The following is a 27,583-nucleotide window of genomic DNA, read 5'->3' as shown; positions in this document are numbered from 1 at the left end:
GTGTGTGTGTGTGTGTGTGTGTGTGTGTGTGTGTGTGTGTGTGTGTGTGTGTGTGTGTGTGTGTGTGTGTGTGTGCACTCACTCTTTTATAAGGTTATTCGTCCTTTGTGTGTCGTTCAATATTGTCATTGAACCGAAAATAGTTCAAATTCCTTTATGCTCGTAGGAAAAATAGGCGGTTGGCGTTTTTTGTCCTGGGAGAAGCATACGCTTTTTTTTTTTAATGGTGCCATAAGTTTCTTCAAACATACGACCTTGCCGCCGAGTGGAAATGTAAGGCCGATGTTGGGTGCCTCAAATATAACTATGTGGCTGTTCTAGTCGCTATAAATCAAGTTGGACATGACACCAGGCGTAATATACGCTAGTGATACGCTTAGGCACGTAGTGGCAGACTCCGAATAAAGTTTGGCCACCCGTGTTTCCTTAACTTACGCCTAAGTCTAAGTACTGTTTTTTTTTTTCCTTTGCATTTCACATCCATTTATTTGCGGTGCTGTGTCTGACAATCATACCCGCATCATACCCGCAGCTGGAGCTACTTCATTTATGTACACCTCATTTCACCTGAAATAAACACTTCATTTACTACAAGGTAAACACTTCATTTATGAACACTTCAATTACACTTCATTTATGTGAGAGTGCGAACTGCTGGCCGAGCTGGTAACTTATCTTAACGGCGCGCTTTGTGCATGTTTTTTTTTTTGGTTTTCGCAGAGGTAAACAGCGCGAAAAGCGAGTACAGAGAAGTAGGAAGACACAGGACGAGCGCTGACTTTCAACTGAAAAGTTTAATGAAGAAACACCATTCATTTACAGTTATTTGCGCATGCTTTCGCATGACGAGAAAACTAAACAAACTAAAATAACTGCTATAGACGCGTGCCATCTTGCCCTAACAACGTGAGGGGCAATAATCTAAAAAATGATAATTCTTTATAAACGAGAGCGATTGACACTTCACTGACGCAGGTTTTTGCCTGCCTTTTGAATCCTGTGGGCTTCAAATATTTACCCTGTCAGCTGGTCGTGGTGGCGGAAAAGAACCCTCGTTGTCGAAAAGTCTGCAGTTCATCCGCAGTCCCGGCTGTGCATGGCCGAGTATGCCGAAGTTGCAATGCCCGGAAGAGAATTTTGGTGCCCCCATAAAGTCTATAGAGCTGACACACCACACCGTCTGGCCAATGTTAACGAATCGTTACCACAATACCTATCACAATGAATCGTTACCAACGTGCCCAGCTTCCAATTCTACCTAGTGCAATTTCGTTTTGTGTCTCCCCCCCCCCCCTTTTTTTTTTCGCGCAGCACCGTTAACATTTATGTGGCATTCCAAACAGTTGGCGTCGTCGGGACTGGCGGAAGACTGAAAACTGCCGCAAGGCCGTCTGGCCAGTGCCCGGTGATTAGAGCCCTAATTTGGACGCATTTCCGGCATGCGGCGACAGCTCCGCCATCGTTATCGCTGGCTCATGCACGGCCTCCAGCTCGACGTTCGCGGGCTCGCTTGGAACCCATACGACGATGTGCGTACGCCTCGACGTTTCCACGAATGATCTAGAAGCGTCACTCTAAAAGCCGCAGTGGTCGCATTTTTGGACAAAAAGCTAATTACGCGTATAGGAAAGAAGGGAGTGGAAAGCAATGAGGCGTGGAGGTTAGCAAAGAAAGCTTCCGGTTGGCTATTACTCGAAGCTGGGTAATTAGGGTAGGGGAATAGAAAGATGACATAGATAGTAGGGAAGAAGCGCGTGTTGTGATATGGTAAATGCAGTCAAAACAGGCAAGAAAAGTGGGAACAGCTGAGTAAGCCTGAAAGCTTGCATCATTCAGATATATAACTGGACCGGATTAAGTGACTACACTGTGATAGTGTCATACGTCGTGTTTTGTTAATAATAATAATAATAATAATAATAATAATAATAATAATAATAATAATAATAATAATAATAATAATAATAATAATAATAATAATAAACTCTTAACCCCAACCAATTGGGCGGGGATTGTCTCTGTAAAGCTTTTAGTGGATGGCATTGTAGCGCTCCAAGATACGGAATAATTATATAATTTTGCTCATAAGCATGCGCAACCAATACGTAGAGTCACTGCGAGCATATGTTCCGACAAGTAACATATGGTTTTCCGTTATTGTGGAAATCTTCGTCGCTGTTCAGTGCATTGGCTTTGTTCATTTAGCGTCCTTAGCTGTTCATGTTGCGTGCTTCTATACGGTAGCCCTTATTCGTCTATAGAGACGCGATGCTTTTCATCACTTAGAAAAAATAACAATGTATGAATCAGCGAACGATCAATAAAAATATATTTTAAATCAGCTCTCTCACCTAGTTTGCTTTTTAAGACAGGGCGTTTCTTTCTTTCTTCCTTTCTTTCTTACTTTCTTTCTTTCTTTCTTTCGTTTTTTTTTCTTTCTCTTTTTCTTTCTTTCTTTCTTTCTTTCTTTCTTGTTGATCTGCTTCCCATGCTTACTTCGTGTAATAAGTGAATGTTTAATAAAGGAATCTTGAGCTTCCGGCATAACGTCGTTCGAGCATTTCTCCAAGCTGTAGGAAAACATAATTCTGCCCCCAGAAACGGTCATGCACGTCCTCGTTCTGCAAATTTCGCTAACATAGTTTTTTAGTCCGAGATTCCGTAGTCACAGAGTATGATTTGCAACCTCGTTCGTAGCAGTTAATCGTTCTTATGTGGGAGTGTTTCTTTCGTTATTAATTTTTTTTCACATTTAACTAAACGGGTCATTAGAAACTGTTGTTGCATGTATTCTATTTTAATTACTCGGCAACGTCGTCCGTTTTGTCCATCTAAACTGCTGCGAAAAGCGTAAGTGCACATGTGTGAGGGTGTTTCTCTACGTATAGTTTCACGCCTTCTTTACTACACACAAAGCACGGTATTGTGTATGTATGTATGTATGTATGTATGTATGTATGTATGTATGTATGTATGTATGTATGTATGTATGTATGTATGTATGTATGTATGTATGTATGTATGTATGTATGTATGTATGTATGTATGTATCTATGTATGTATGTATGTATGTACGTATGTATGTATGTATGTATGTATGTATGTATGTATGTATGTATGTATGTATGTATGTATGTATGTATGTATGTATGTGTGTGTGTGTGTGTGTGTGTGTGTGTGTGTGTGTGTGTATGTATGTATGTATGTATGTATGTATGTATGTATGTATGTATGTATGTATGTATGTATGTATGTATGTATGTATGTATGTATGTATGTATGTATGTATGTATGTATGTATGTATGTATGTATTTGGCAGGAATTCGCGGATGCCCATTCAGTGTGGCTTACCGAAGTCGAGGGTCTGACGAAATATCGTCTGCTTAGAGTGGAGCATTGTTGGAAAACGTTGAAGGAAACCTCAGTAAATAGCCTGTTAATAATGGCTGCCGTGTGGGAGGCCTCACGCAGTGTGCTCACCAATACCGTCTATATATATTGAGTGCACTTCGTATAGTTATATTTTATTTCCATTCCGAGTCTATATACATATTGAGTGCACTCTGTATAGTCATACTTTATTTCCATTGCTGCGCTGTCCTTATCGAGCGCGCTGGGGACACGGGGTCCGACCAATACACCCACGGAGATCTAGCGAATTTCCACGTACAGAGAACAGCGGAGGCGTTTCACTCCAGCCGCATTCGAAAATGCATGAGCTCAAACAGGCTCCGTGCCGACGTGTGTTAGATTTCAGAATTACAAACGTTCGGCGCAGGCTCAGACGATAGCGATTGCTGGGAAGATGGGCCCGCGGAAACTTTGGGGAACGTGGGCGCGTCGTGACATTGAGCCTCGGCGTTAATGTTTTCCACCCGAACGCGATTCGTCGGATCTTGTAAATAAATAATAACAACGAGTTAGGTTCGAGAGATCAGATTTATGAACTGCGAAACTTGTTCGACTTCGTCGTCCTGTTAAAAACTGAGAAGGTGGCACGACTTTTTTTTTTTTTTTTTTGCAGCGGGCAATAGGAGTCGCGTCCGTCGCTCCCGCCTGCGCTTATATTCCCCGGTGTGTTCAGTTAAGATTGATGATGCTCAACTTCGTGCGACTCTACAAATGCATTAGATGGCATGTGCTTGTTATATTCATAGGGCTCGAGTTAGGGCATGAGTATACCTGTGAAACGCGGCAGCCGGCGCTATATAAATGCGCCGATATCACCTAAAGGTCTTGTGACCAAAAAAAAAAAGAGAAAAGAGATGACACCTGAGTTTACTCGTGATATACCAAAGTATGTTGGATCTGAAAGGTCCTTGTTTATTTATTTCTTCTCTGAATTTCTCCTTGATTTTAAATGCTGCTTTCTTGGAATGGGAACGAACTCGCTGCCTCTGAATTTACTGCACAAACACGACGGACATCTAAAGTGCCGTGTTCTATCGCTTGCGCAGTTCAGTCTTTAGCTACATGACGTTACTCAGTAGTTAAAAGCAGCGACGAATTCAAAATTATCTTCCTAAAGTAAAACAAGCAAATAGTTATTCTAATCAGTATTCATTGAGCCTACATATGGGTTAATCACTCGAAAGATACCAAGGCTTGCCACGGGTTGCAGTGTTATTGCACTCGACGTCTTATCAAAAGGTGAGAATTATAACGTCCTACAGCAAAAGTTTGCTGGACGCAATCTGTTCGAGAAATGTATACCTTCTCGCTTTGTCTGGCAACATAACATCCCTATAAATGTTCCAGCCTGTACTTTATTTATTTATTTATTTATTTATTTATTTATTTATTTATTTATTTACAGAGTACCTACATCGATATATAGGCATCACGTAGGGGGGGGGGGAGAAACAAAAAAACAATCCGTACAAATGAATATGTAGCAAAATACATAAACGCACATAAAAAACACTGTGAAATTTATCAGAACATAATAATGGATCACAAATACACTTTCATACACACACAACTCACATAATGGAAAAAGAATTTCACCGCATAGAAAAAACTAAGTGATTATTCGTTATACTAAACAACTAGTCACTTAACCCTTTCAGCCCTGGATTTTTTATTTTGGTCAGATACACTTTTTGTGTGCGTTTTTCTAGTAGTTAGGACCTCAGAAGACCACAAACGAAAAATTGAGCCACTGGTACAAGCATTGTCGGATTAATTAACGTGACATAAAATTAGGTAATTAGGACCCTGTGATTGGAAAATGAAAAAAGTGGCTTATTTTTTTCTGCCAATCAATGGTGCACACAAAATGGAAACCAACGTCTTACTTTTCAACCTAGTACTCACTGAAACAGCTTCGGTACGTCGTCCCGAAAATGGCGCTTACCCGGCTCAACTTACGCGCCTCGGCTTCACGGAAGACCTTGGTCACGCTTCTTCTTCTTTGTGGCTGCTACCTCCACAAACGTGCCGCAATATCGGTGCCAATCGCAGTGGGGATCATTGAAGAACTATGCCCCCAAGAATGAGCAGTATTGGTTACGTTTCCGAGATACTAGGGCAAAATTTGTGCTGTGGTGTCAATTGACACCGCCAGGGCCGAAAGGGTTAAGCTGTTCCATTCTCTTATTGTTTTTGGAAAGAATGAGTAGAAGAAAAGTATTGAATCTGCATTTGAAGGTAGATATTTTTTTGCATAGTCAAAGCGAATGGATGTGTAGGGGGGTTGAACAAGGTAGCTATGGTGATTGATTCCTGTGATAAAGTAATATATCTGGTGCAACAGTTTAGGCCGTAGTTTCTGTCTACGTACATGTAGCAAATCCCATCCCAAAGTGGCCTTCATTTGTGAAACGCTGGCACAGGGGATATAATTATGTAAAACAAACCTTGCCGCTTGATTCTGAAGTTTTTCTGTTTTATTTATACGATAGTCTTGGTGGGGGTTCCACTACGCATGCATAATCAAGTATACTGACCTGCAAGAAATATAAAGTTTCCTTGATTTCGCGTGTCGCCGCTGTTTAAAATTCCTTCAAATAAAGTATAACGTCCCACTAGCTTTTGCTACGGCAGTGTAAATGTTTTTGTTCCATGTAAATGATTCAGTACAATTAACACCAGGATGCTTATAATCGCAGTGTGTGTTAATGAGTACGCCATGGATGTTATATTATATTGATGAATTTATTTGAATATTTTCCTTGAGAAGCTCACACTGGAACACTTTTTAATGTTTAAATTCATTTTCCATTTTTTTACACCAGTTCGCTACGTGATCTAGGTCGGTTTGCAAAATGCGAGTATCAGATTCAGTCGTGATTTCTCTGTATATGACGCAGACGTCAGCAAATAATTTTATGGGTGACGTAATGTTTTCAACTATGTTCAACAGTTTGCACTGCAACCTGTACATTCACCACCTACAATACAGGCATTACACAATAAGAGAGCAGAAAATTCTGATTTGTTGTGGAGCCAACGTATACCGTAAACTTCTGCTGTTGGGCGTAGCTATACCGGTGGCATTTCCAGCAATGCAAAGGGCAAGAGAGACGTTTCGTACCACGTGCACATGTTTCTCACTAAAAAGATCATTCAGCTCCAGTGCTTAGTGATGTGTAGATGCGCGTTGGTGCGCTGCTTGGCACCGAAAAAATGTGCCTCACAGCAGTACGCGTGTCACGAATGCTGGGAGATAGCGATAAAGAATTCATCAATCGCCGCATTCGAATGCAGTGTTCCTGTTTGGTTAAGCTCGCTCATACTTCACTCAATGATACGAGAACGACGAATGCGATTTTGCTTGCCATTTCGGCTAGGGTTATACGCTTGCAGCGTATTGGGAATGTATACGCAACGTAACCCAAACGCTTTACAGGTAGGGTACGTTTTTCATTAGGGAGTTTTAGAATAGCGCACCGCGAGCCCTTGCGGTGCGGTCGCTGCCACTGCGCATGCGTCGCAATGCGAGTTGGTGTTCACGTTCGCGGACCGCACGCAGAAAATCCGAAATTGCGTGCGGCGATCGCGGCCCGCATGTGGCCCGCAAGCGTACGGCGTCGCTGCGATCGTGCGTTACGGTTCACAGCAGGGCAAACGCTTTTCTAAAACACTTATGGCGCCAGCTTCGCCCGCAACGCCCGCAGCGCTTGCAAACGGTATTCTAAAGCTCCCTATTTATCTGAATTTCAAACCCACGTATTGTCTGCGTGAAACGGCAGGGCGCTCCTGTGCACGGAAGTTTCATACTGTGTGGAAATCAAACTGGCTTTCACAAAGAAAGAAAGAAAGAAAGAAAGAAAGAAAGAAAGAAAGAAAGAAAGAAAGAAAGAAAGAAAGAAAGAAAGAAAGAAAGAAAGAAAGAAAGAAAGAAAGAAAGAAAGAAAGAAAGAAAGAAAGAAAGAAAGAAAGAAAGAAAGAAAGAAAGAAAGAAAGAAAGAAAGAAAGAACCATGGAATGTTAACGATCGCACCGTGCTTAAGTGTGACGGATGGTGCCTGCGAAGGAGCGGCGAAACTTTCTAGACGTAAACACACCTCTCTACTATACTCACTACTCTATATAGACTTACACGCACTCACGCTGAAGAGGCTACACTGCAAACCCACGTTAAAACCTTGACCTTTCGCTCAAGATCCTGCGGGCACTTATAAAACACGGTGCAGATTCTGGATTTCCTTCCACTCAGCGCTTATATATATATATATATATATATATATATATATATATATATATATATATATATATATATATATATATATATATATATAGTATGCTGCTGCCATCTGGAGCAGTGTGTGTGGTGGGCCGAAGGTACCGAGCCGCTGAAAAGTTATCGCCGAGCGCAGCGAACGTCGCATTTTGTAAAACTTTTTTTTTTCTGCGTTCATTTCCACTCGAAAAGAAGACACTTTAACTTAATGCTGCGCTTGCTCTTTTGCACGACCCGATTCAATAGTGAGCAAGGACCGCTACTCGACAGCGTCTCGTCCCAAATTATTTCGTTTCCTTATCTGCTTGGCTGACTTTATTATAAGCGTATCGCCGGGACGTTTTCGTCTCACATCCCCATGGCGCCATCGCCATCCTCATCGAAAATTTAGCATTCGCGTATGTGTGTACGGTGTGCACTTGGAGAAATTCCTCCTGGGAGATGATAGCGTATCGTCGTATATACATTTCCTTACGCAGAGACTCTGAAATTTCCCGTAAAAAAAGGAGACGTTGGTTTTAGGCTGTTTTTTTTTTCTTTTTCTCTTCCGTTGTTGTGGGAACCGCCGTCGCACGCCATTACGAGACGCTTATTGAATTTCACCGCGAATCTCTCGGTACAAAACAAAGAAGGGCTTTCGTTCTCGATGCTTTAATGCGAGATAAATCCCGCGCAGAAGCGCTCTGAGTTATGGCGTGTCTTGGGTGGCGTTTCGTGATGCTGACGAGAAATAGGTGCTTTCGCTTTTCACGCTTTCAGTGGGACTAAAGCGCGTTCTTGAACCTGCGTTCTCGCCTTTGTTTCGGTCGCTATACCTTATATTATCACGTTTTCACTTAGCGTTGCAATTGTCTCGTACGTTTCCTTCCATTCTGCCGCCGCTGCATTGTCGCTTATCGTTAAAACGGCAATGGTCTGCGAGACCATCTCCTGTGTGCTTAGCTTACTATCGCCTCATTTTTAATTTCGATTACTTAATTGGATCTACGGAATCGTGATGCTACGTTTAGAGTGTAACCTGTAGGCGTTTAGAGTGCAACCTGCTTGCGCCTATTATTTTTTTCAACAATGACATATCAATGCAAACGCAGATCGCTGCATACCTTATCCTTGCTGCGGTAGTCAAGTGGTTATAGCACCCGGCTGCTAACCCGAAGTTGGCGGGTTCGAATCGCGGCTGTGGCGGCAGCTGCATTTTCCACGGAAGCGAAAATGTTTGAGGCTCGTGTGCTTAATTTAGGTGCGTGGTAAAAAAGCTCGGGTGACCGAAATTTCCGGAGCCCTTCACTGTGGCGTCTCTCATAATCATATCGTGGTATGTGGCGGTAAACGCCCGATTTATTATTAATATTAAAACTTTTTTTATGCACACCTTATGTTTTTCTTGCAATAAAAAGGTCGCCGAAGCTTTTTTTTCAAACATTTATTGCGTATATCAGTTATAGACGCTGCTGAAAGCATCAATTGATAAACGTATCTTAATTTCTTCATTTTCTATACGCGAACCCGTTTGTCTGATTTCGCAATCGCTGGCTATTTCCTCTTTTCAGAAAATACGTGCTAGGGCTGCAGCTACCCACGAAATCTAAGCGCTGGGCCCGCTAGTTTCGTTATTTTATTTACTTTTCAAGCAGAAATGTCATATAAGTACTATAACTATTTTTTTTTGCTACGTGGTTTTATGTTCTGTCGGAAACAGTGTTTTTTTTTCGGGTCAGGGGAGATCTCGGAGAGCGTGACTTGGCTGAGTAAAAAGAAACACGCGCCCACACAAGCGGTTCCTTCTAGCTTGCACAACGGTAGCTGCTACGATAACGCCATTGAGATCAACATCAAATTTGCGGCCGTGTAATAGCGTTTCTCATTGATAACCTTGTATATTCACTTCCACATAAAATCGATGTATACTGCAACGCGTGGGCGTATTAGAACGAGAGTTTCGTCACAGACAAGCATCTTGGCTCATGCGAACAGCGTGCAGGTATAGCGCATTGATTTTTTTTAATGTCTACAGCACTCATTCTTTTAGAAGAAACATGCGAGAGGCAGGTGCGTCTTTATGCCGTCGTCTGAAAGGAGCTGTCATCTGCAGCTGAAGTGAATGCTGCATGCGGCGTGTCGCGTTGTCTTACAAACGGCGGAGGAGCTCTACAGGTGAAGTATTCAGCTTTTTCTTTTCTTTCTTTTTTATAGAGCTCACGAAGGTATCGACAGAAGGAAATTTTCGTACTCAAGAACACCTGTATGAACAGTCTTTTACGAGCTGTGATTCAGTAAACAAAATGACTTATATGAAACTCCGTGAAAGCGATGCGTTGGCTGTCTCAAGGACCTGTGATCATACAGGTATACATTGCTTCAACTTTGTTTGATATAATAAAAATTATTGAGTTTTTTACGTTCGTAAACCACGATATGTCTATTAGAGACGCCGTAGTGGTGGGATTCGGAAATTTAGACCACCTGGCCTAACGTGCAAGTAAGTCCAACTACACATGCCTGGAGCGTTTTCGCCTCCACCGAAAATGCGACCACCACTACCGGGCTTCGATTCCGCGACCGGTGGTTCAATAGTCGAGCCCAATAACCAAACCGTTGCGCGTTTGAACTTTCAATTTTCGGCAACGGTATTCGAGTGCAGCTTAGCATTTCATGTTTATATGGCACCCGCCTGCATTTCGAACGAAACGGAATCGGTTCGTCTTTTCAGAAAAGAAAGCGTTTCATGGGAAGCTTAAATTACCATCATCACATATCGCTAACTGCCTTCAATTCTGAGCATCTCTCTATATACCGGTTATGTGTTCCCCTGTCTGAGTGGAGGAGGAGGAAGAAACTTTATTCAGAGAGAAAAAAAAATTACAAAAAAATTTTGAAATGCAGGCAGTTTGGTCGGGCCCTCAGTCCAGGGCTCCGCTGGCACGAGCGGCTCGCTGGACCTGGTCAAGCAAAGCTATTTGGCTCTGCTTGTCCTCGTCCGCAAGCCATGCCTCCCACTGCCTGTGAAACATGTGTGGTTGCTTCGTGATGTGTGGGCTGTCGATGTGTGTGGGCCTCTGGGTGCACTCCCATGTTATGTGGCTGAGTGTTGGTACTTGTGAACACCACGGACAGGTGTCTTTATATCTTGCGGGATATATTCTACTTAGATGGTACAAATTGGGAAAGCTATTGGTTTGTATGCGTCTCCAATCCCTGCTTTGCTGGCTATCCAAGTCCTTATGTGGAAGCCCATATTCCTTTCGTTGCTTCCTTAGTTGGAGGAGGATGTCACGCGAATTGGAAAGAGGTTCAACGTCGTGGCCTGCCGTCGCTCGGTTGGTGATGCCTCGAGCTATACGGTCTGCCACGACGTTCCCCTCCAAACCTTCGTGAGCAGGACACCATATAATGTGATGGTCTCCTGTTATGGGTTTATTTAAAAATTTATACGCTATTTTAGGTAGCGTTCCTCGGATAAACATTCGGCATGCCGCCTGTGAATCGGAGAGCACAACCACTGATTCTCCCCTGATTTCTGCGTTGGATATGGCTATGGCTATTGCTGCCGCCTCTGCCACTCGTGTGAAACAAGTTTTAACCGACGCCATTGTGGTGTGATTTTGTGCTACAATTGCCACTACATGTGACCCTCTGCTCGCTTTACTTACGTCTGTAAAGACGGCTTCTGAGCTATTCTGAAATGCTTTGCGTAAGGAGTCTGCTCTCGATTTCCTCCTTCCTGCGTGATACGTCGGATGCACATTTTTGGGAATAGGCGCTACAGTTAAATGTGTGCGTTTTTCCGCATCTATTAGCACCGTTTACTCGTCACAATATAACGGTCGCAATGTATATCCCATCTTTCCCAGAATTCTTCTCCCATGATAGCTTGAATTGAGCCTTTCCTTTTGAGATAAAAGCACCGCATTCGCATACTCCTCAAAGGTATTGTATATGCCCAATTTCTCTACCCTATCGGTTTTGGCATTTTCCGGAATCCCCAATGCTGCTTTGAATGCTTTCCTTATTATTGTGTTTATTTGCTTTGTCTCCTGGTTTGTCATTGTCTGGTACGGTAGCGCGTACGTAACTCGGCTGATCACAAATGCACGAACGAGTGCAATGGTTTCTTTCTCCTCTAGTCCCATTTCGCTATTTGCTATCCGCCTGATCATCCGGGCCACATTCGCCGTGGTTCCCCGTAGCCTTTGTAGTGTGTGTGACGTTCCCGAATTTCCTTGTATCCACATGCCAAGCACGCGTATTACATCTGCCTCCCTGATTTGTCTCCCATCCAGCAGTACTGCTACCGGTATTAAGTCCTTTTTCTTTGCGTATCTTGCCCTAATTCTAACCATTTCCGTTTTTTCCGGCGAGCATTGCATTCCTGCAGCTGTCACGAAAGCTTGTATTTTATCTACTGCCTCCTGGAGGGCGTTTTCTTTGTCCGCATAAGAGCCACCCTTTGTCCATAAGGTGACATCGTCTGCGTAAAGAGCTGCTCCTAGACCTTTTATATTTTCCAGCTCACATGCGAGCTTTGTCAGGCCCTGTCTGAGTGTTTCTTGCTGCGTTGCGCCTCTAGAATCGAAAGTCGCGCAAGCTGTGGCAGTTTATGTTATGCAACGCCCGGTCGTGATACCTCTCCCGCGCGAACGCGCATCTGTATCATCTCTCTTCTTTACCTCCTCTCTGATGAGTGTGAACAATTCCGTCAAGCTATCGCCTACGTGCATCTGTTTACTTCCGCACCAGCAGATATTATTTGTTGTTAAGTCCTTGTGGTGTTTCGTTCACATATATTCGCATAGAACTTCATCGACCGCAGTGGAACTTGCATTTACTCCTCCGTAAGCGCGCACCTCTTTACAGTTATAATTTGCACGGCTCCTTTAAAATGACATCTTTGTTTCACGTGACACCACTGAAGACGCGGACGGGTCGTCACATCATGCTGTAACGTCGTGCTTTATTGTATTTTCTCCTAGCCTGAATAAGTCTTCGTTGGCGCGAGAGACTGAGGGGGCGTTGAGCTGCTCCGAAACGCTGAACAGCGTTCAATAGAAAGCGTGGTCTTCTCTCTGTTACCGCTTGCCCCTAATACACTTTACAGCTTCGAACCGCAGATGCCTTCGTTCCATATAACGCACACGTTTGTGAACTTCCTGGATATCGACCTCACGACTCGCTGCACCGGAACACTTGCTAGGTGGACGACTTCACTCAACGACCTGCATGGTGCCGGAAGAGACGCAGGAAGTGCACGTTTCCGTTGTAGCTTCACTGCTTGCTTAGCCAGTGGACCGCACTGCTTGTCCGCTGAAAACGGAGGGCTGTGTGTTGTGCGCATCTTAAATACCGCGCGCATGCGCGCGTGGTCGCCGACTTGTCCAACGTGGTCTTGCGTTTGAAAATAAACGAGAGTGATCCAGTTCGTTTAACACGCATTTATTCAGACTTTGGCAGCATCGCTTCGACGGATTCTAAGGTGCGCCCACTGTAAACCAAATTACACCCATATAGGTGTTTTATGGTGTCTATAACGCACACCCCTACACCCCACGAAATGGGTGTAGCAAGCAGGACTACACCTATTACCGTGGGCGGATTTCCAAATTCACACCCTATGGCACAAACATTTTTAGGGTGTAAAAGCAAATGTACACCCAAGTGGCCTTAAGGGAGTGAGGGAGTATGCCGCTTGACTCTGACACGCTGGTATAACTGTTCTTACGGGGCCGCAGTCACGATTGGTTTGTTTTCTGTCACGCGTTCACTTTCGGTGTCCGTTGCAATGTCGCGTTAAAATGAAAACTATTATTAAGGGCCGTCTCGTTATCTAACTGACCCAATATACGTCACTCATCTTCGTTATTGTTTGAGACCCCGCAAATGTAGGTGTCTTAGTATACGTTGCTTTTCCTTTTTAGGGGCGAAGCGCCTTAGTGTGTGCTCGTTCGCTCCTTCGTTTGTATGCAGTATGTGGTACTGTCCGATTTCTCACGTGTTATCGCCTAAGTGCTTGCTCGAAAAGCTGGAACTTTCACCCGTAATATTGTCGCTGTAAATAAAGTATACAGCATTATGGTTTTTAATATTTTTTTTGTGTGATCTGTGAGGAACGTTTTATGAGATTCTAAGAAAAAAAACGAAGATGAATTTTTTAATAATAGTTTTTCAGTAGGCTCTACTGTCGCCAAATTTGAAAGTTTGAGGCCATTCATAAAATTATGTGTTCGAGGTACAGCAACGGTATGAACAGGCAACATTGTAAACATTCTGTTGTATTAGGTCACCAAGTAATGAAACAATAGCTGGTTTATCTTAGGAGCAAAAAAAAAACTCAAATCAAGCAACTTTTAAAAAATGTCACCTGTTCAGACATTTTTCAGAAACACTTTGGTTCAGCATACAAGCTTCAAACAATGCTGCTTCACTCTCCATTACGCGTACGTTTACTAGAAAAAGAAATGTCTTCATCAAGCTAATATTTGTGTTTTTATATCGTCGTTAACTTTCGAAAATGACAAAGGAGGAAATTGGTCCCTGTGTACAACATAAGTTCAATATGTTTTTCCTCCTAAACTATGCAGTTAATAAAAAAAAAACGACGTTCACTTTTAGACTACTGGTTTGTATGTGCATAAAATATAAAATAAACAATCAAATCTAAAATATCAACTTTTCGACCCGTGTTAATCTCTCGTGGAATCATCCGTGGGTGAGTGAGAGAGTGAGTGAGTGAGTAAATGAGTGAGTGAAACGGAAATCAGCTGACAAAAGAATGTCTTGTTCATCAGAGATCGCTTAATTTAGGCTTTATTTTTGTAACTCTAGTTCTTCATATCCCGGTATATCGAAGCATCATGCTCGATGCTGTTCCTATTCATTTTGCGGTTTTCCGTCTCAGGCAATTGTAAGCGGCGCACGTAGGCGACCGACCTATATTCCGCTTGTACACACACACAGCTCGCGATGCTCCACGGTTCTTCTTTGGCTGCTAAGAGCCGGGAAGCTCGGTTCTTGACACCGTTCAGAAGGGGGCATTCGTCTAGCGTGATGACAGCATGCCCTAAGTGGTTGAAAGCAGTGGCCGCGCGCTCAGCTCGGCACTGCGCTTAGTGAAGCTGGAATGGACACTGTCGAGTGGGTGTGTGCACGAATGAAACGTTGCGTGCTGGCAGTATACTGCCGGTGACACTGTCAGGAAGTGGTCCGGCAATAGTAGCGGGCTGTGCCGGCGGGGCCTCGCGCTTTGTGGGGCTATCTTTAGGAGACGCTCTAAGAGCCAGGACTGGCCGGAAGGAGGACGGTGGAAGGTTTGCCCGCGATGCTTTCGACCACTGCTTTCGCCGCTACGGTGTGCTCGAGCTGCTACTGCCGCTACCGTCGTTCCGGCGTGCGTCCCTCTATAGCGGATTCGTATTCATGCTTTGCCTGGAAGCCTCTCGGAATAGATTGCTCTTTTGTTCCCGCCGCCAGCCAGGGTCGGCTGCTTTTATATGCGCGCGCAAACGAGCGTGGGCGACGTAAACGCGTGGCCGAGTACGGGACAGGTCCCCGAATTCGCTCTCTTCCCGCGACTTGCCTCGGCCTTTGCACCAGTTACTTGCACCTGTTTTATGTGGACGTATTCGTTGTTGTGTATGGGTCCTACGAAGGCCTGCATTTATGCATGCGTTCGTGCGTGCGTCCATGCGCGCGTGTGTGTGTGTGTGTGTGTGTGTGTGTGTGTGTGTGTGTGTGTGTGTGTGTGTGTGTGTGTGTGTGTGTGTGTGTGTGTGTGTGTGTGTGTGTGTGTGTTGGCATAAAATTGGGGAGAACAAAATGTGGCGCCCCCTTCAGAGCGCTTCTGTGCGCCTTTGATATGCCGACTACTATTGCATGCAGCCGGTACTAAAGGGATGTCGTATACGACTTTGATAAGCCTATAAGCCGCATAGCCTTATCTCGCCTGCTGCTTACTGCAGCAGGCGAGATCTTAGCACTGTTCCCAATGTATAAGATTAGCAGCGAATCGTGCCATCCCAGCTATGTATCAGAGCACATGCTAGCAAAAAAATGGCAGCATATCCACGGAGTCAATGATAGAGAGTGGGGCGAAGCATCCGTCCGTCCATTCGTTCTTGCTTCCGTCCTTTCTATGCGTGCGTCTGTGTGGCTGCCCGTGCGTGCATCCGCCCGTCCGTGCGTTCGTCGGTTCGTGCGTCCGCACGTCCATCTGTGCGTCCGTCCCTGCTTTCGTCCATGCATCCGCTCCTGCGTCCGTCCATGCGTCCATCCGTCCCTGCAGCCATCCGTGCGTCCGTCTATGCATCTGTCTGTGTGTCCGTTCGTCCACCTATCCAACGCTCCAAGTACCACCATCTCGCACCTTTTCATCATATATTCCTCATATGGAAGCACCGCCATCCAGCGGACATTCCAATGACTGAACGAGAGGAGGCACACGCACACTTTCGTACGGCTTGCGCTTCGTGACCACTTCCCACCTTTGACCGCCTCGAGTTCATGGTATATACTAGTTCACTGTATTCATAGCACTGTGGCCGAACGCTCCCTAAACTTTTCTGAAACCAAGGAGGTTACGCCCCGCGAGTATAACGTAGCAACCCTTTCTTGTCAGACAGTGCTCAATGTACATGCCAATGGCTGCTAAGGGGGAATGAGAGACAGGAGAATTAGGCTTTTAGTTAACGCTCACGGTGCGAATTTTTTATTGCTGAACAACGGACAGAAGAAATCTGCTACCGGCACCACCTTGGAGGTCAAAATGTAAGACTGGTTACACACTACTACTACGACTACGAGGGACGAACGGATGTCGCTATAAGAAGCTTCGCCCCTAAAAACCAAGTTGTAAAATGAAGTTACCTGAAAAGTTAACGCTGCTAACATATACACGCATTCACAAGACACATACAATTAGTAACAACTTAGGCAAGCATAACGCACTTCCATGTACTACGTAACAGACGAGCTTCGAGGCCGCTCTATCTTCATTTAAGGGTTCAACATCTCTTAGTTCACTAACTCCTCCACTTGGTTATGAAGAAGAGCAAAGCCGCCCGCCGTGGTGGTTAGTGGCTAAAGTACTCGGCTGCTGACCCGCAGGTCGCGGGATCGAATCCCGGCGGCGGCGGCTGCATTTCCGGTGGAGGCGGAAATGTTGTAGACCTGTGTACTCAGACTTGGGTGCACGTTTAAGAACCCCAGGTGGTCGAAATTTACGGAGCCCTCCCCTGCGACGTCTCTCATAATCATATAGTGGTTTTGGGACGTTAAACTCCACATATCAATCAATAGTGCGTGCACTTGGCATTGCGAAGAACAATGGCCGTCTGTAAATCCCACCTTTCGAAGTCGTACCTTGCTGCTCTGCAAATGCGTGCTCAGGGATCTCCGTCAAGAAGGAGGAAGAAAGTATGGGATACCTATTGAAACCCCTTTCTTAGTTGACTACGGAGGGGGGGGGGGAGGCGGTCATCCCATAGTCGCTCCCCTTCCTTGAGTACCCTGTCACCCTTCCTCTCTGTGCACACACCTAGGCTGCCCTTGCCTTTTACGTACAAAAAAAAGGGGGGGGGGTCCTTGTATTGCCTTCGTAATAAATTTCAGTGACGGTGAAGTTTTCGTCAGAAAGAAATGTACAGTCGACGACAATGTTTACGGTATACGCGGCCTCTGCGAAAAATCGGGTACTTCCGATTTGATACCAGGCGTGGTACATACAGCCTAGTGGATCACTGCGTAGCCATGCAAACGATCTTGCGGAACGAAACGATGAATTCGAAACCAAGGATAGTTATAGCGCGAGAACAGAACGGCGACAACGAGACAAAGAAGGAGACTCTGCTTTATAACCAAGTGTCGTCGTTCTGTTCTCGCGCTATAACTATCGTCATGTCATACCAACTAGCCCAAACCGCCACACTTCAAAACCGAGAATCAGTTTTACGAAGATTTTCAGTTTTGTCGAAAATACCGCTGTTTTTTCGCACACCAGCTGCCGCTGCTTAACGAAGCCTTATAGCGACGCTAGAACGACCTCTGTCGGGGTCGACAACCGAGAGATCAGTTGAGTTCGTGTGTACACTCGAGCGCGCCATATAAAATGCACGAGAAGCTCTCTCCGAAGAGGTACATATTGCCGTGGGCTCTCCGTTGAACGAGAAGTTGGTTGCTACGCATTGGTCGCGGGGAATGGTTGGTCGCTTACGATCGCTCGCTTTAATACGTCGGGATATTTTCCGAAACGGATGTGCGCCTCTTCACACTCCGCGGTCGGGGATCGTCTATAATAAGCTCTCCTGAGCGTTTCCTAGAAAGTGGTTACAAAAGTTGTAGAAGACAACAAAATAGGAATATAACAGTGTAGAAAACGAAGTGTAAGGAATCTCAAATTCATAGAGGTGCCAACAAGGCTTGTATAGGGCAAATTCACCTTATAATCGGCCAATCTCCTCCTTTGGGTACGAGCCATTTGCGCAGGAAAACAACAACAACAACAACAACAACAACAACAACAACAACAACAAGGCTTCGCAAAAGAGACGGGAGAGGGGAGGGTTGGGGGGGGGGGTTGAAAGGAGATGCGATGGCCCCAGAGGATAAAGACACTGAGACCTCGCAGACCTCCCCTTGGAAAGGAAAACCTATAAGCGACGCGTAGCCTCTCGTGTGTCATCGCTTTCGCAGAAGCGTCGTTGCCAAGGCGCAAGTGCGAACGCCACTTTCATCGCGTCGCCTCTCGCCGACATAAAAGACCCGCGCGCATTCCGAGAGCAAGAGGGAGTGTACCGCCGCGTTAGGGACTTGATCGGTCGCGGTGAGGCAACGGTGTCAAACGGTCGAGACAGCCAGCCACCCAAGCCGACCTAAAGAATCGCGGCTCGCCATGCGTGAATAACCTCGCGGACAGCTGCAGCGTGGACCACCACCGTGCCATCACCTTTTTGTCAGCCTTGTTAGTTTGTTTTTCCAAGTTGGGACCAAGTGTGCGTGAAGGCAAACGGGAACGTCGTAGTCGTATTTGAGGCTCTTGCTTTGTTTATATCGGGAGGATGGCACAACTAAGTAGGTTGATGAATAAGGGGACGCCTTAGAGGATGCGTGTGGTTTCGAAATTGTAGTTCACGAAATTAAAAAAAAATACATGGAAGTTAGGAAACCTACAGGAATAAAAAAAAAGTGGTGTGATGTAGTTCCAAAGCGTATGCGATGCTTGGTAGTAAAGGCGAATGGTTCTTTGTGAGAACTGGTGAAACCTTAGTAACAGGGAGAAAACAAAAACAAAAGAAAAAGACAATAAGCGATGGCGAAATGTAGTACGGTTGAGAAAGCGGTGTCTTTCAATTAAAAGCCAGCGTTTCGTCTGTGTCTCGCTATTCTTTCTAGTTTATGCATTCGACGTTGTTGTTACGCTGTAAGTCACCGACAAGAATACGGGATCCTTGCTCAAACTCCCCCCGCCGTGGTGGTCTATACTCGGCTGCTGACCCGCAGGTCGTGGGATCGAATCCCGGCTGTGGCGGCTGCATTTCCGATGGAGGCGGAAATGTTGTTGGCCCATGTGCTCAGATTTGGGTGCACGTTAAAGAACCCCAGGTGGTAGGAATTTCCAGAGCCCTTCACTACGGCGTCTCTCAGAATAATATGGTGGTTTTGGGACATTAAACCCCACATATCAATCATAGCTCAAACTCCTATTTGCGATGGGGAAAACGCGCGTGCGCTTGCGAGAGATTCATTTCTGCTCACACAATTCGAATTCAGTGACAAATCGGCATACTGAACCAAGACCAAAAATTATGGAAAACAGGCTAATCATGCTGGCAAAGGCAATGCATTTTTCGGTATGGTAGTGATTAATCTTTAATGATTTGCTGCTATATCAACAAACGTCAGCGTATACATTGTATGATGGCTATATGATGAAGTAATAATCAGAGCTAACAGACGATGATGCCAAGGAAATATACATCACTGTTTGTTCTCATTAATAATCTATCTAGCGAAGAGAACAAGCTCTTAAATTTACTGTTCTTTCCTTCGGTATAATGAAGGAAATTTTATTGTACCGAATCTAACTGCTAACTCACTGTATAGAGCATCGTGGGAAAAAAATTAAACTGATTGCGGTTGCAAAAAACTAAGGCGCATTCGGTACAACTCTTTACTCAGTTAGCCCATTCTTTATTGAGTTCTGCTCCACACGATGTTTTGTTTTTTTTTTTCAAATATTACATATACTTTCAATCTAAAATGATATCTTTAGGCTTGATTTAATTTCGTCCCAGAATTCGCACGATGTCATCGAAGAAATGGGGTAGAATTACAAAACTCGCTGAACAAACATAGATCAGTTTTGTAGCACACAGTAAGCGGACGCTTCTTCGGTGAGTGCCAATGAAAGAGTGATGGCAGCTATATGTTGTAGGAAAGACCGTGGATAGCGGTATAGTTTGCAGGTGGTGAAATGCAGAGCAGCGAAACGAAACACGGCGATATCGTCAAGGCTGTAAGAGATAAACAGGCACAACACCCGTTCGTTGGGCCGTCTGTTATGTTTCTCCACCTTCTCTCCCTCGTCTTCACAGTCTATATACAAGCATGCTCCCGTGCCCCAGAGGCGCTGTCATCCTTACCAGACATTTCGGTGATGATGCGAAAGTCTGCTATTTGTGTAAAAAATATAAAAAAACACAAGTCGTATGTGTTGTTGAGAGCTCTAGGAAATACTTTATGGTCAGTGAGCTGCTTAAGTAACCTAGCAACATGACCTTAAACTAAAGGAAGAATCACGTTTCGTTACCTCAGCGGTATCGCGACCTGCGTGTGGAATAAAATCGGTCTTTTCAGGCAACGCTGCAGCTAGGAGAGAACAGGCAAAGAGCGCATGCTCCAAAATAACACTAATTAAGTTACTTGGCGTTAAGTAACATAAAGTTTCCGATTTTCCGCGTCCCCACACCCTTTTAAACATTTTGTACCACACGTGGTGCACCGAAACCTCCGGGATCGGCTTTCATTTTCACGAAGCGACAGACATTTTGTGACGTCATGGTGACGTTATGACATTGCGTCGTCGATGCGAGGTTTGGTTGTTACTCGGCGCTACGACCGAATTCAGCGATGAAGTATCAACTAGCCAGCATCGATATGCTTTCTCAGTTCATTGATGATGGATATTGATTGATATGTGAGGTTTAACGTCCCGAAACCACCATATGATCATGAAGTTCATTGATGACGTCCCGCGAAGTAATCAATTCGTACAGTTCGCGTTGTTGGAGCTGCCTAATGATACATGATAGGCTTTCGTAAAAATAACGAGTCTTTCCGTGTAAGTCTGCAATGTCATTCTCTTCCGTTGTCAGTCACCCGCTTCATTCATAAGAGCGATATTACGTGATAGTGTTATATATAGTGTTTTGTGACTCGAGGAACATTTATGATCAAAAAGTGTCAGGAATTTCATCTGTTCATACGGCGTTGGCATCAAACTCGAGACTAAGTGGCCTAACTCCAAAAATCAACTTTGTTTCTTTCATGCGTTCGCTTTTATCACTGTGTGATAGCGCTGCGTTTTTTGTGTGTGTATTTTCACGTACATTTCGACTTTGTCTTGATTGAATTGGTTTCATTTTAGGGATAGATGAACCAGACGCTAAATAACAGCGATGAGAGAAATGGATATATGAAGAGATTGCCAGAACAGAAAACCACTTACAAGCGTGAAAGTGTAGCGATTGTGTTGACAGTGTCGCACACAGCCAGGTCAAAATGCAATGTGTTTATCTTGTAAAGCTTATTCAGGTTGCTTGAAATATTTGCTTGCGTGAATATAAATTATTTAGGAGCAAAATGTATATGTACTTTACAAAAATAATTGACACTGTCTGTGAATAAATTTTTCTAAGCACAAATACAATACTGAGAAGGAAATGAAAGAGTAAACGACAGCGTTGTTTTTTTTTTTTCATTTTCACTGAGTGGTTTATTATTTCAATAGAAAGCCAACAGAGGTAGCTCTTAAATTCTTCTTGACGGTTGTTGTAGCGGTGAAGCTGCTGAAGCCATGGGTCGTGCGTCCGCGATGCATGCAGTAGTAGTAGTAGTAGTAGTAGTAGTAGTAGTAGTAGTAGTAGCAGTAGTAGTAGTAGTCGGTGGCCACCTCTCGTTTAGTCATTGGAATGTCCGCTTGATGGCGGTACTTCTGCATGATGAATATATGATGAAAAGATGCGAGATGGTGGTACTTCAATTGTTCACTAGATATACGAACGGACGCACGCGCGGATGGATAGACAGACAATCAGACGGCTGGATGGATGGATGCGTGAACGAATGGACGGACAGACAGACAGACAGACAAGCAGATGAACGGATGGAAGGACGTGCCGACGGACGGATGGACGCACGCACGAAATCATGGACGGACGGACGCGCGGGCGGATGCACGGACGTATGCACGAACGCAGGGACGGTCACACGGATGGTCGTATGGACGGACGGAAGCAAGAACGAACGGACGGGCGGGAAGCGCGGACGGACTGATGGACGCTTCGCTTCACTCATCACTATTCAGTCCGTGGATATGCTTTGATTTTTTTTCGTCGTTCCTGGAAGAGTGTTCCTTTCTTTTCGTATCATTCGTCCAGATAAGCGAGAAAAAAAAAAAAGCAATGAGCTGACCGCACTTTGTATCTTGCCCTTCGTTTGAGTAGTCTAGTTGTTGACACAATCTTCCGCAATCCAGGGCGTGACGTCCCGCCAAACGTACGCGATCCGGCAATTCCAGACCGAAGGAAGTTGCTTGCAGCTTTGTTCAGTCACTCGGGCACACGTCATTGCCTCCCTCGAACCTCTATATAGTATAGACTACCCTGCTGCCATTAACTCCCCGCTCCTCGCCCCATCTCCGCCCCCCTTCCTTAGTTATTCTCTCCTTATATGCCGCCTACGCCTATACGTGCGGCAACATCAGCATATCTGCTTCGCTTCGGGGCTCTTTCTCAGCGCTGGGTCGAGTGTCAACACCAATACGTCGGCTGGACGCTCGGTGGGCGTCAGTCGTCGTCCGTGCAGTTCCCGCGCGTTTAATCAAAGGCAGGCCTGGCCGCAGCTGGGCGTCCTCGGCGCGTTGCTACGGCAACGTTTGCGAAGCGCTCCCCTGCCGGTACACTGTACCCTTTTGCCGCTGCGACGGTGACGTCTCGTCGCGAAATCGAGAGCGCCTTCCTTCTTCCCACAACCTGGCGCGCCGCTCACACCTTTCGTGACGTCGCGCGACGTCACGCAATCTTCTTGCCCTCTATTTTCGACTCCGTGAAAGCGCTCTCCCTCTCACTCACTCTCAGCGCCCACGACGATTGGGAAAGAGTAAATAAAAGAGAGAAAGGAGAAAGGCGCAGCGAGGAGAGCTCGCGTAGGGCTCCGCTTTCGATTTCGCTGCGACCGGCGACGAAGCGTGGCCGGTGCTCGGCGGGGCAGCTCGCGTGCCTTTTGCGGCCGCCCGTAGTTTTAGGAGCGCGAGACCGCGCGATCAAAAAACCTCTCCCCAAATTCCGTGATCGCGGTATTAGATGGCTAGAACGACTCCGATATACTCCATTCGTTCAGTTTAAGCACTTTTTTTTATTTCTTTCCCCGAGTGCTTCGTAAGGGAGTTGAAGTGTTCGTGCGCGCGAGAGTGTGTTGTACGAAAACGTTTATTTTGTTTCGCGAGAACCCCGACTCCAAGTGCGTGGTGTGTGTACGCGATGGCAGCCTGCCTGAAGGGCTGCCTGCAGCATTGCAGCGGATGTCTGTACGGATACCTGAGCCAGCTCTACGCTCCGCGCAAGGTGAACACGCCGCTGTCGGCGGCGGAGAACGGGAAGACCGCCTCGTCGTCCGACGTCGTCTTCGACTGGGGTGAGACGACGCACCTGTGTGTTTGTTGCTCATCGCCGGCGTCGGCGGCGTGATGACTGCATGCACGATAGTTTTGCTGCGAGGACGCAGCTAAGGGCCTCGAGAAGCTGGCGATGAGGGCTCTATGCGTGCTCTAAGCTACGTATGGGAGAGAAAGCTTTACTGTCCGCTCTCATGAATGCTCCTGGCAACAGGGTGAGCCGACAGGCCAAGCATTTTTGCCACTTTCGACAATGCTGTCTCGTTTCTCAGTCCCAGTGTTATGTTCTTTTTAAAGGTACAAAAACGCTACGCCGTTATTTTGATTTTCTTCAGTTATCCTCGGCTATATTCCTTCGTAAAGCTCGTTACCCGGCCTGGACAAGTCTATTTAGGTGAAATGACTCCTCCTCTTGTTCCAAATTGATTGTAGCAATTGATCAGCTAACTCATCTTTTCGTACTCGAACTATCGTAAAGGGCCTGTATTCTCCGAACAGGCATACGGCATCATTTTTGGTAAGAAGCAAAAGTTCTTTAGCCCTGATCGTGTGCTGCGCGAATCGCTAGCCAACTGGCTTATGAAACAACTTCCGCTAAAAAAGCTCGTGATCTCGGCGCCTGATTCTTTCTTAGCTTTACATTTCTTCTCGCGTTCTTATTGTTTCTCCGAATATCCACAAGCTGTGTTGAATGCTCGTCCTTCTAATCTGCTTGAACAAGTTAATCCCTGATATAAGTACATTGTTACCCAGTTGTCAAATAGATACTCCAGGATTTGCGTGCTCAATAATATCATCATTTGCAGCCGATTGATTGATATGTGGAATTGAACGTCTCAAAACCACCATATGATTGAGGAATGCTGTAGTGCAAGGCTCCGGAAATTTCGACCACTTGTGGTTCTTTAACGTGCACTTGAATCTGAGCACATGAGCCTGCAGCATTTTCGCCTAGCCGCCGCCACCGGGATACGATCCCGCGACCTGCGGGTCAGCAGCGAAGTGCCTTAACCACTAGACCAATGCGGCGGGGCTCTTCGCAGCCGAGTTCGCACACGTTTTAGGTGTACTGATCGTACGTATATCCCCCACTTCTCCTGTGTTAGAAATGAACACTAGTTTGATTTTGAGTGACCGAAATAGAGATAAGGCTGCCTCAGTCGCGGCTCGGAATCGTTCCTACTTTTTTACTGACTCCCTTGAGAGGTTGCAATAGACGCTTCTAGGCCGTTCACGAATTAAGTTATTCGAGTGCATACGAGCAATGGCTTTGAATGAAAGCCTTAAGTATAAGTCCACACACAGAATGGAAAAAATAGTAAAAAGAAATACCCTTTGCGAAGTCTACGTTCACGACTTTCCACTTGGGTACAGTCTGAAGCTTGTTTACTTACAAAAATGGCAGCTGCGTTGAACTCGACGATGTGGAATTTGCGTGTCTTCTTTTTTTTTCACGTTTGCTCGTATCGGCGATTGCCGTTTTAGTGGTTTCGTTTGGTGTAGCAGTTTGAGGACCCACGCACGCACGCACACACACACACACACAATATATATATATATATATATATATATATATATATATATATATATATATATATATATATATATATATATATATATATATATATATATATATAATATAGTTTAGTAGGTTTTCCGTGAAAGGTCACAACGTGGTTTATTTCGACGTTTCGGCCTAGAGATCCTGATGAAGGCCAGGCTCTAGGCCGAAACGTCGAAATAAACCACGTTGTGACCGCTCACGGAGGATCTACTGGTCCATATGCAACGCTACGGCCACTCAACCACCATGCCTGCCTATATATATATATATATATATATATATATATATATATATAGAAACTGCGTGCGCAGAAACACGAGAGAAACAAAAGTGTGACAGCCCATGTGTGCTGAATCGATCAGATTTCGAATTTCCAATATCAGCTCGTGCGTAGATCGCGCTCAGTCGCTGACTCGGTCGTTTTTCTAGGGAAAGTGTTTGTCCTCGGTGTCTGAGTCAGCGTTTATTTAAAAGTAGAATGTCAAAAGCTTTGACTTCAAAAGAGAAAAGAAAAGAAAAGAAAACAATTCGCGAGCTTCCCTTTTAAACCGTTCCCGACCAGTGTATTTTCATTTATTATTTCCTCGTAAGCTGACACTAACAGCGGCTTCCTTTTTTAAGGGCTCAAGCGGTCGTTGGCAGCCCCAGCTGATACGCCGAGCACCACAATTTTCAGAAATTTTAGTTCATACGAAATAATAAAAAAAAGAAAACCTCTGAGAAGTAAGGGTCCGTATTTTTTCCTGCCTATTTGAGCATTTCTATACCCTCGTTCTCCAGTAATCGTTGGTTGGAACGGACAAGTATACGAAATTCTATAGCAAAATTTATGCCACGAAAGTAAAGCCAGATGTTCTGATAAAACATCAGGTTACGCCTTCCACCCCCCCCCCCCCTCCAAAAAAAAAAAGTTAACTAGCGGTGCTTTCGTACGACCTGAAACATATATATGGACACTCCCCAGATGTCTCTTCGTGTTTAGGTTTTTCCTCTCTTAAGAAGCCTCAAAATCTTGGCAACTTTAATGAGATTCCACGTACGTTCGCAATACTAATACGGAGACTGAGCTGTCGTCGGGAACCGCAGACTCCAATTTTATATCTAGCACGGCACATACGATAGCAGAACGAAGTGACGCTAACTCTGGCAGAGTATCACTAGAAAGTAATCACAATGTCCCGAGCTTCACTTGCCAAAATAACCATATTGCTACGAGGAACGCCGTCGTGCGGCGCTCTGAAAATTTCGACCATCTGCTGTTCCTCGGCGTGCACGGACAACGTACCGTAGACGGGCCTCTACCATTTTTATACATCGAAATGCGACCGTGGCGGCTGGGATCCAAACCGCGATTTTCAGTTCAGCAGTCGAACACTGCATGCTCTTTCTTGTATGTGTTTTTTTTTCGTAAATTATGGCGAAATTGCAGGAATTCACGTTAGTTACGAAGAAACTGTGAGAGCATCCACTACACTACTTTTCAGGAGCTCCTTGATTGTAGCTGGCTTGATTGTAGCCGGCGTTTATTGTGAATCCTTTTGCTATCGCTGTCTTCATTTATAGCCCTTCTGTGCCATTATTTTTATTGTTCAGATATTAGATATTGCGTGTGGTGTGCCTTCATTTCCTTACGGCGCATAAACAGTGACTCACGTCTTGATGTTTTTATCCGTTTTGCAACCGTAGCTCGCAGTCTTTCTTGTCTGCGCAATACGTACTTCCAGTCCTTTGTCCGTCAGTCAGTCATCGGTGTGTGGCGGTGCACGTCGAAACAAGCGCTTCGCTTGTACACAATGCTTTGAGCGTCCTCTGCATGACCCTAAACGTGAGGCATACTCAATGCCTCTTCTACACTGTAAGAGTTAGGCATACACACAGTGCGACTGGGCGTACACGGAGCCGTCAGGCATGAGCGATGCCACTAGACAAGCACTGTGCAAGTAGGTTGGCACAATTCCAGTAGGCATACATGTTGCCACCAGGCAAGCACAGTGCCACTATAGACAAGCACAGTACGCCCAAGTTTGCACAGATCATGGTGCCCCTAGGTAAGCACGGTACCTCTATAGAGAGAGAGAGAGAGAGAGAGAGATAAAGATGCAAGGAAAGGCAGGGAGGTTAACCAGACGCATATCCGGTTTGCTACCCTGCACTGGGGAAGGGATAAAGGGGAGAAAAGAGGTTGCAGAGAGATGAGAAGGTACACACAATCACGAGCACACTCGGGGAGCACACACAGTCTACAGGCGGTCGCTCAGGTTTGTTGACTTGAGGTAAAGTAGCAGTGCTTTTGTTGCTTTCTGCGCAACTGAGGCAGATGCCCAAGGTCCTGGTATCTTCTGCACACAAAATGGTCTGGGGTCAAGTCGATTCACGGTACCTCTATAGATTTGCACAGTTCCAATAGGCATAGACGGTGCCACCATACAGGCACAGTGCCTCTAAGAAAAGGAA

At 45.3% G+C, this 27,583-nt stretch overlaps 1 protein-coding gene across 9 annotated transcripts in view; it reads left to right on the top strand.

Annotated features, from left to right (window-relative positions):
• Epac (Exchange protein directly activated by cAMP) overlaps positions 1-27,583 on the top strand; it is a 416,212-nt gene that overhangs the window by 231,859 nt on the left and 156,770 nt on the right. The window contains exon 1 of one of the 9 annotated variants that reach the window (XM_075888347.1): positions 23,144-23,585. The exons of the other annotated variants lie outside the window; for them this stretch is intronic. Within the exon in view, the coding sequence (XP_075744462.1) occupies positions 23,432-23,585 (154 nt within the window). The 5' untranslated portion in view covers positions 23,144-23,431. Of the gene's footprint in view, positions 1-23,143; positions 23,586-27,583 lie in introns of those variants that run through there. 9 annotated transcript variants of the gene reach the window in all.

This window comes from Rhipicephalus microplus, chromosome 1, assembly GCF_043290135.1.
Source record: "Rhipicephalus microplus isolate Deutch F79 chromosome 1, USDA_Rmic, whole genome shotgun sequence".
In the NCBI taxonomy this organism is placed as follows: Eukaryota; Metazoa; Arthropoda; class Arachnida; order Ixodida; family Ixodidae; genus Rhipicephalus; species Rhipicephalus microplus.
The sequence above is the reverse complement of the archived record's forward strand: the minus strand, read 5'-3'. Positions and strand labels throughout refer to the sequence as shown.